This window comes from Papilio machaon, chromosome 12 (genome assembly GCF_912999745.1).
Source record: "Papilio machaon chromosome 12, ilPapMach1.1, whole genome shotgun sequence".
NCBI classification, from domain to species: Eukaryota; Metazoa; Arthropoda; class Insecta; order Lepidoptera; family Papilionidae; genus Papilio; species Papilio machaon.
Window position 1 is genome coordinate 3,871,339 of NC_059997.1, and position 9,815 is coordinate 3,881,153.

At 33.8% G+C, this 9,815-nt stretch overlaps 3 protein-coding genes across 3 annotated transcripts in view; 1 reads left to right on the forward strand and 2 right to left on the reverse strand.

Moving 5' to 3' along the window:
* Window positions 1-5,608, forward strand: part of LOC106711675 (ADP-ribosylation factor-like protein 4C) — a 41,208-nt gene extending 35,600 nt beyond the window's left edge. The window contains exons 3-4 of the mRNA XM_014504052.2: window positions 1,212-1,267; window positions 3,784-5,608. Of these exons, the coding sequence (XP_014359538.1) occupies window positions 3,849-4,478 (630 nt within the window). The 5' untranslated portion in view covers window positions 1,212-1,267; window positions 3,784-3,848 and the 3' untranslated portion in view covers window positions 4,479-5,608. The remainder of the gene's footprint in view (window positions 1-1,211; window positions 1,268-3,783) is intronic.
* A 633-nt stretch (window positions 5,609-6,241) lies between these two features.
* Window positions 6,242-7,873, reverse strand: LOC106711643. The gene has a single exon (XM_014504011.2). The coding sequence runs from the start codon at window positions 7,844-7,846 to the stop codon at window positions 6,242-6,244; it is 1,605 nt and encodes a 534-aa protein (XP_014359497.1). The 5' UTR covers window positions 7,847-7,873.
* A 107-nt stretch (window positions 7,874-7,980) lies between these two features.
* LOC106711644 lies at window positions 7,981-9,815 on the reverse strand. The gene has a single exon (XM_014504012.2). It carries the CDS (start codon window positions 9,730-9,732, stop codon window positions 7,981-7,983), a length of 1,752 nt encoding a protein of 583 aa, XP_014359498.1. The 5' UTR covers window positions 9,733-9,815.

The following is a 9,815-nucleotide window of genomic DNA, read 5'->3' on the forward strand; positions in this document are numbered from 1 at the left end:
CTTTCAAGGCCTAGAAAGCAATTAAAGACAACATACTCATCAAAGCTTTAGTGAGAATAGAATTTTTAAACAATTCGCGTTTTCTCCGTTTCACGTCAAATTGAATAAGTTCCGTTAAATTTACTTATATTTTTTCCCTTGCTATAATCGAGTGGACTAATAGTCGCGATACGAATACAAGCTAGCCGTGGAGTTGTGGAAAATCGACCTCATACAACTACTGTTTGCTTGAAATAAATGACCTTAGCTTTTCTGTGAAAAACAATTATACACATTTGTTACGAAGAGTAGAAGCGCAAATACGTTTAGCTTTATCGTCTTAAAAAATTGAAAGGTCACCTGCCAGTACCGTGGCCTTACATTTGCTTTCTAATTTATTATACCGTGTTTACATCTACAAAATTTAAACATTATTAGAATACAAAAACTAAAGCAAACTTCCTTTAGCCAGGCCCATTAAAGGAACAAGGCGTTTTTGTTCGTGTTCATTAGAAGCGAGGCGCGGAAGCGGCGGAAATTGCACACCGGCACACCGCCATCATCCGCACAGATCCTATTCAATCGTCAATGCGTTTACTTTACATTCTTTTGAATCTTTCATATTGGCCAGTGTTCCATTTTCCTTTTAAGGTGAATACATTTAAAAATGAGAGATCGTCGCAATTTTGAACTACTTATAGGGTGTCTATTAAAATAGAACAGGCAGAAAAGTATACATTTATAATGACAACATTTATAATTCAACTTCTGCTACCTCATTGGTCAAAATACGACACTGATTGTTAGTTCACATATTTTCAGACTGCCATAAGATCCTTGTCGAACTATATAAACCGACAAGAATATCTAACTAACTTTAACTAAAACTAAATTATGATAGCTTAGTAGCGCCCTCCTGCCATGGTCAAATAACTGTCACAAGGTCCTTTTTGTATTCTTGTACTGTATCTTTCATGTCTTGTTTTATGCCATTTTCTATATCCATGTAGGTTTTAAATATTCCTAACAGAACTAACCGCGATAGCAGCGCCTCTCTCATCGGGCCAGAATCCTTGGTTCACTATTAAATGTATTTGACAACTATTTCAAAATTATTGTCAGTGTCACTTCTCAACACAGTGGTACATTTTGTACGACTATTTTAATTTATTTAAATAGTTAATTAATATTTAAGTTACAATTTATTAATTTTTGCATTATGTTTGTTTCAGGGATCCAGAAGCTGGACAAGTGCTGTTTACGAATCATCGTAATATCATTTTTCCTTGTAAGTACATATTAATAATTTTAACTTATAATTGTTTGACTTTCAAATAGAAAGAAATATTTTAAAGTAATTTTACCGACATCCAAACACTCATTTAATCGAAATACTTATAATAAAACAATCAATTTAAGAATGAAAGCCTCGTTTGTATCACTCAACAGCAGGCTATACTACATGTGCCTTAAAGTAAACATTAAATTTACCTAACCATTTACAAAACGAAATATACATTAAAACCAAAATATACCGAATATTTTATACATACTCGGATGATACGATATGTAACTCAGCGTATGTATATCTGCATTTCTTTCTGTTTACTATGAGTCTATATTAGTCCGATATAACGTAAAAGTACTGCGGCTGTTTGTGAATCCAGATGTCCTGGGCAGGTGCCGATGTGCCGTTATCTCAGCTCTAAATTCGCAAGCACCTGCCCCAACTACTTCAGTACGGTACACGAATGAGCACATGCACACTATTTTAGTTCACCGTTATGTCTGTTGCATTTGCGAATGCAACGCGTCAATTAAAAGCTTTGCGCTACGTGTCTCTTCTTGGTAACCCGAACGCGTTTTAAATATGTTCAACTTTTGAATCAATATTTTAGAAGAATACTTATTTATATTGTGATGTCGATTCAATAGTTTTTTAACACTTTTATCAGATTTCAAATCTAAAACGGGAGGGTAATTCTAGATGTTACTAAGATGCATTATTTAATTTTACTTAGTGAATTTAATGGTTGTTCTATAATTTACTTTAACAGCAGTATCTTATAAGACAGCAGTAAGTGTACAGACGGATCTTAATGACTGATTTACAATTCTCAGCGGAAACTGTGTACCAGGTTAAAGCCAAGTAGGGCTGGTCCAATTGATGGTACAACTAGCCGATACGACGTCTGTACTTGCCAGTAGAATACCAGGCTGACTAGCGGCACACACGCACATAACTGGACTAAGCGATCTATTAACTATCTATAATCGATAACAGAACATACGTCGACCGGAAATTTATTACGGTTTTCATTCGTGCTCTATTTGAATTGAATATAAACTAATGCGATAATGTTATAGAAATACGTTGTTCAGGTTTAATGTCATCCAATTTCATCAGTATTATATTGCGTCCAGAATTTATTTAAAACAGGTAAAGTGATTATCAAAAAATAATAATTTAAAAAGTCGTGTTGAAATAATTTGAGAGAAAGTAAAATGTCCAATGTTTTCGTCTCCCTTGCTTTCTCTTGTGTCGTCCTATTAAGGGTGTGGCTGTAAGTCGCGGTCGCTTTCGATGGACCATAAATTACTGAAATAAAAAAATAACGTATAGTCTAAATATAAATTATAATTATATCAAAGATTTGGTTCCATAGATATAATAAACACGTCGTTAAAAATAATAGAACATTTTGGCTAAGGATTTTTTCTATAAAATATCTCATCTCTATCCACCTCATAAAAATATTAAGGAAACATCAACGTTTTACTTTACAATTAACGTAATACATACCCGCATCCTTGCTTATAAATTTCAATGAAAAGTCATTTAATTTAAACGAGTGTACTTAAGCCTCATTTAAACAAATCAACATTTATTATTTCACTAGTAATTGCAATTCCAAAAAATAAACAATATGTAAATAAAGAGTATGTTTTGCCATTTGAGGTTAATATGCACTGAACGAGATTTCATAAAAGGTTATTGGAAGTAAACAGTTTTGCAAAATTATAAAGAGAAAGCTTTTTTTTTACAAACATATCCTTTGTATATTATATATACACACAAGCATAGTGCTTGTTATATGGTGTTTTATCGTATTAAAACTCATATGCAGTGAAATAAAATATCTGAAACATTAATCAGATAGAATCGTGATACAAATGAAACATCAGTCGGCGGAGGTCAATGTCCTGTAATGACAAAAATAACAAGCGCACTGCTCTCGGTTTTAACCGAACGTTACCGACCTGCATCTCGCCTGCAGTACAACAAAACAATGTTACATCAGTTTATATGTATCAAAAGTAATGAAGCTATTATAAAATCTATTGGTTTTGTTATAAAGGTCCCAAGTACGAAAATTTAAGTCTCTGGAAAGTTATTGTGAGCATTTTTGTGCCTATTTAATATCTCACATCAACATCACTATCATTTTTAAGTTATTTTACAGCAAAAAGCAAGATAAACTTTGGATAACATTACGTAGTGATGTGTGACATGAGTGCACAGGTGGAAAATTATAAATGCAGGCGACGTCTCGTCTCGTCTGAGCTCCGAGCCTCACCGCGCCTTTGTTCGTCTAGCTAGCGAATACTTTTCAAACTTACAAAGAATATAAAGTTTGAACAATTCACAAAACTTGCACTTCTTCTTGCATATATTTTATATCATTCATACACAGATACACAAGAATTATTAGGTACTAAAACGAAATAATGAAGATATAAATGTCCTTTTCTTTAAATTTGTTAAGTTAATTTGTTCTAAATGAATGTTATTTGTGTTTTCAGGTGTTGGTGTGATGCTCGGGATGCTATTAGACGAGAGCGTCAGATAGCCGCCGCGGCAACACAGCATGGGTGCAAACATGGGCAAGAACTCGAGCCTGCTCGACGCACTGCCCTCCGCGCAGGGCACGCTGCATGTCGTTATGCTCGGCCTCGACTCCGCCGGCAAGACCACCGCGCTCTACCGCCTGAAGTTTGACCAGTACCTCAACACCGTCCCCACTATCGGTTTCAATTGTGAAAAAGTGAAAGGAACGATAGGCAAATCGAAAGGTGTTAATTTTCTTGTGTGGGACGTCGGCGGACAAGAAAAACTCAGGCCGCTTTGGAAATCGTACACGCGATGTACAGACGGAATTATATTCGTATTGGACTCTGTGGACGTAGAGCGAATGGAGGAGGCGAAAATGGAACTCATACGAACGGCTAAATCACCAGATAACGCCGGCGTTCCGATACTAGTCCTCGCAAATAAACAAGACTTGCCAGGGGCGAAGGAACCTAGGGAACTGGAGAAACTGCTGGGCCTGCACGAACTGGTGTCGTCGCCACACGGTTCGCGCGACGCACACGCCTGGCACGTGCAGCCCGCGTGCGCCATCACAGGGGAAGGCCTCCACGAGGGACTCGAAGCCCTTTACGAAATGATACTCAAGAGAAGAAAGTTAGCTAAGTTACAGAAGAAACGAGTCAGATAAACGACAAACATAGACAATCAATAAGTACGGTTGACGTGTTGTCTGATGTCAGTGCGAGTTAATGTAAGAACTATCGTGAAATCCCGCTACGGATATTTATCAAGATGTCTGTAGTGAACAACGGATGAAACACCAAATATTGTTTTTACTATAGATGTAAAACGTCTTATGAAAATATTCCATCATAATGTTGCTCAAGTTATATTGAACATTTTGAAGGAAACTAATATTTTGATAAAATTAAAATTAACGACTAGTCATTTTCTTTTGAAAATAGCTAGATAGATGATGGATAAAACAATAAAGGTTTTTAGTTGAATTTTACAAAACATTTGGCTTTACAAATGAGTTGAAAGAATGATGTAGTTTCCTGAATGGCATGTAACTAAGCGTTAAAATCATCATTTATTACAGACCTGCTGCGTGGCTCACGATTGTGGGACCATTAGGTTAACAAGATTTCATGTTATAATGTTTATGTATTTACGTGTTTCGCTTATTATGTTTAAAATAATAGTTGTGTAGGACGTGTAGCGTTTTCATCCAACCTGTGTTGTAGCTGCTAAATATCCTTTTAATGCATTGAGAATTTTTTTCTGTCAAATCTTGTTTCATTGATGTTTTAAGACTTGAATTTAATGATCATGTAACCAAGGTGCAACAAATGCCAAAAATTAATCCTTAACCATGTCTATTATAAACCCACGGCCTTAGTTTACACACATACAAAAATATATTGTTACGATATTAATATCCCTTTAAATACAAATATTAAACATATTTACTTGAATACATAAAATAGGCAATGGTATTTGGCATAATTTTTGTCGTTTCTTGTATAATTAACCTTGTGTATGCAGCTGAGTTCACTGCTAGAACATTCAAAAGAAAACAAGTTATTATATCTCTGTGATTCTGTCTAAAATCGTAACAATCTTTGTCTGAATGTATCAGCAGTGAAAACCAACGTTTATAAGAGCATGTGTATCGAAATTTACGTCCATGTTTTGAATGTTTAAGCTTATGCTTATGATCGTTATTAATAAAAATTGAAAAAGGACCCCTATTTGAAAATGATCCAAATTATAATTTTTATTGAAAGTTAAATTATATATATATAAGTCTTCATTTTAAACAGGCTATAAAATCACATAAAAGCTTTAATTTTATTCGAAGAATTTTGCAAGAATTATGCCTTTGTTTTCCTATTTATTGAGAACTTTTTATTATTTATTTACTCATAGAGATATAGGGATAGATATTAAATTATGTATATGTAATAATAAAAAGCTTTTACCAGAGTTTACGTTACTCACCCTGTAAATATGTAAATTGCATGTAGTTATTTGTCAATACCAAGAAACCAAACATTTATATTATGAACTAGGTTATGTACATTTTGTTAATAAAGAAAATATTGTTTAATTAAAAGCACACAAGCAAGCAAAAATAAATTATTGTATTGTTTTTTATATCATCAAGAATGGTTTTGAAACTGAATCCCCGTAATAAATTCTGTTTTCAATATTTTTTTTATTATTTATTATCCTGACCTAACGTTAGTATTTTAATAATTGAAAGGACTAGTGCTAAGCACTAACTTTAAAACTATTTACTCAATAAAATAACTGAAAGGCACTCGGATCGGCATCGGACGAGATGGTAATTGTAAGTAGTTTTATATTTGCAGGTAGTTCAAACAACCTCAGTTTTCTAGTTAACATTACAAAAGATATTAAAACTCAAAGTAAATTTATCAGGTTCTATTCTTTAAAATTCGGGCCTGGTTTCGAAGATTTTTTCGCTTGTTTAATTTGTGTAATAGGTAAAACAGGAGGAGTAATTTTTGGTGGTAGTCCATGTGCACGAAGCAAGTTCCTCTCCAATTGATTGAAAAGTCTCAGCTCTTTCGCCGCTTTAATAGCATTTCTAGCTTGACTCCTTTCTGTTTCTAAGCAAATATTTACCGCGCGATCCACAGCTTCACTTCGCAGTGCATCTAATCGCTTCGAATAATCCAAGTAAAAAGCTTCCAATGATTCTGCAACAGCTATCATATCTTTATTGATAGGCTTCTCTGCATAAACTTTCTCATAACAAAACTCGAGATGGAAAAACAACTTTAAAACATCTTTTGTCCCAACGCTTTCATAAAATAAACCATGTAGTATTTTGAAAAATTTCTGCTCCAGAAATAAACATCTCTGTTCACTGAACTCTACGAGCTCTTTAAAATACGTTATTGTTTCAGATACTAGTACACTCTCTTCAGCTACGTTATCTTCTAAACGTTTAATACTTTCGTTTAACATCTTCGTGTATGGAGAAAAATGAGATACATGAGTGAAGTGATTCAGTTGTTGTTGTTCGATTCTTTCGAACACATCCATTAAATGTTTAGGTTCAGTAAAATACAATGCCGGTTTAACAAACTTAAGGCATTCTTTACGCAATTTTTCATAAATCACCGTAAAAGTATCTTCTTCGCTAGAAACTCCTAAGTCAAAACCTTTAGCCTCGATTTCTACAGATCTCGCAAAATCTCTGTTACCCGCTCTCCAGGACGGAGGTGATAAATAATATAAAAATCGTCCATACTTTTGCAGCAAACCGTACCTATAATCCAGTCCGATAAGTTTAGAAGTAATAAAAAATGTTTCTCCGGCCAAATTCTGTAGCTCCGTTTTAATTTTATCAACTTCTGCAATTAGTTTATCGCCCTGTTCCAACAAAATCATAGATTTCCTGTAATCTTCCGAAATGAATTGGTCAAAATACTTCGCTTGATCTGTTACTTGACGTAAAGCATTGTTATAGATTTCCAACTCCTTTTTCTGATTTAGCTCTATGTTCAAAGCGCAGTCTCTTATATGACCGACTTGCTGTTTTATATGTAACTTTTCGTTAAAATTTATCTTCAAGGATTTATACTGTGCACCCTGTTCATGTTTAAATATACGTCCGTTAATACATTTATAAAAATCTTCATCAATATCTAAAATGGTCTTTATTTTTTCAGTTGAAAAATCAACATGTAATCTTTGTCGGTAATCAGTACTTAGGATTTTATGTTTATTCTGAATAGGTATTGCGAGTTGTTTCCTATGTCTATGATAGTCTTGTATTTTTGAATAAAACTTATAAGAAAGAAAGGTGCTATCGTTTTTAAGTTGAAAAACCGGCAGTGGCTTATTTTCGGGTATGGCGTATACTTTCAAGGTTGCTTCTGATGGTTTCGATACAACTCGATTATGTGTCCTTTTCGGAGTTACGGCTGAAAAGTTTCTAATTTTCTCCTTTTTTTCCTCCACTGAAAATCTTCTTTGTTTAGATACATTTATAATAACAGAATGTGGATCTTTATCCATTTAATGATATTAAAAAATTCAATAAGACATATACAGTATTCAAATGACAAAATATGATAAAAAGCCAACGAGATCTCAAATAAAAAGTTACACTGTTGTAAATGTTTAAATTAAATCAAAAGATGCAAACATATTTAATCTGATAATTTAGCAGTTTGTCTAAAAACAGGTTTTACAAATTCATTATACTCTTTAAGAAAAGGTGTTGGATCCAATCCTTCGCACCACTCTGTAAAAAATATTAAACCCTCTTTTTCGTCCGCTGTTAATTTATGTTTTGACTTCACTTCATCCTCTTCTTCTGCAATGGACTTTCTTGTACTTGCTTGCTTCTTTTTAGATTTCATTAAAACACTTTTTACTGATGGTGGTCTCGAAAATTTTGCAGGTGGTAAAAATGCTTTATTCATAGCATTTGTCATTTCCCGGAATGCTCTCAGTTCTCGTTGTGCTTTGTAAGCGTTCATCATTGTCTTTAAATCTTGTGAAAAGAAATCATTTCTCGCTTGGTTTACAATTTTAAAATCTAAAGCATCTAACCGAAGATTATAATCTTCATACATCACCTCTAAAATCTTCATTGGGTCGTGTAAACTTTGATGACCTTCTTCACATTTACCAAAAATTTGTTCGTAAACATATTCAATGCAAATTTTAAGCTTCAAAGTATCTGGACTAGCGACACTTTCGTAAAATGTGTCATTTAAAATTCGGAAAAACTTTTCTTGTAGGAGTTGTTCATTGTGATTTTCTCGCTCTATTTCATAATTAATACTGTCAATATAAAATTGAAAATAATCAAGTTCGTGTTTTGTCGCTTGTTTTAATTGCTTAATTCGTTCTTGCAATAAACGGAATGGTACAGTAGTTTTAGATAGCTGGATTAAATATTCTCTACTCTGTAATTCCATCGTGCGAAATAAGTACAGCATTTGTTCAGGCGTCTTAAAATACAGGTGAGCCGGTAGAGGATTATTAAATTCAATTTTTGCAGACTCAATAATTTTGTCGATGTCCAAAGTATCGACTAGGTCATTATCAGTAGCAAATTGTCCAGATTCAAACTGAATGGAATGTACTCTGTCCCTTAATGTCTCGTCATAAATTTGACGCCACGAAAGAGGGGCAACAAACAACAAAAATCGTCTGTAAATTTTCAAAACACCTCTAATTGCATCTAGTTTAAAAATAATGTTATTCAGAAGGGTTAAAGTTGAAACATAACTTAAAAATTGAGAATTTTTAGCAACCAATTCACTGTAAAGTTTTTCAGCTTTTGAAACTTTCTGACATGCTTTTTTATAGTCTTCTGTAAGAAATTTTTGGAAATTTTGTATATGACGTTTTAAGTTCTCAACAATTTTGTTATGCTCCGTGGATTCCTCCATAATACTCTTATCGATATTTAGAATCAAATCTCGCCGGTAGCCAATCTGCTGTCGATCCATGGCATAACTGCGTATATTGTTAATATACACTTTGATATCATCGAAACAACGAAGTGGCCGACCTTCGATGACCGAATAAAATTCTGGATGAATTTCTACAACTGCTCTCACACTATCACTGGTCTCTTCAATGAAGAGTCGTTCTGAAATGTCTCTCGTAGCAGCAATTCGTAAATTGTCTTTCATATGTAGAGGTTGAGTTAATATTTTCTTCATGTGATTCTTTTTCTGCTGGTCGCTATATTTAATATATGAAAGAAGTTTCTCAGACCTAGGTAGCCGAAATGGCTCTGCTTTTCTTTTCCCTTCATCCTTGCGTACTGCATGCCGACGGTCGGTGAAGTAATGCTGGGTATTCGGTACATATCTTCTTCTAAAAATTATATCTAGGGTCTTTAAAGGAACCATGGGTTTTCGCTCTTTATGTAGGCACGACATTATGTAAATATTATTACAAAATAATTAAATATGAATTCTAAACGATATGGGAAATAATCAGAAACACCATAAATGTTAAGCGG

Coding starts and splice junctions, on each gene's coding strand:
- LOC106711644 (XM_014504012.2), bottom strand. CDS start 9,732: ATGTCGTGCCTACATAAAGAGCGAAAACCCATGGTTCCTTTAAAGACC.
- LOC106711643 (XM_014504011.2), bottom strand. CDS start 7,846: ATGGATAAAGATCCACATTCTGTTATTATAAATGTATCTAAACAAAGA.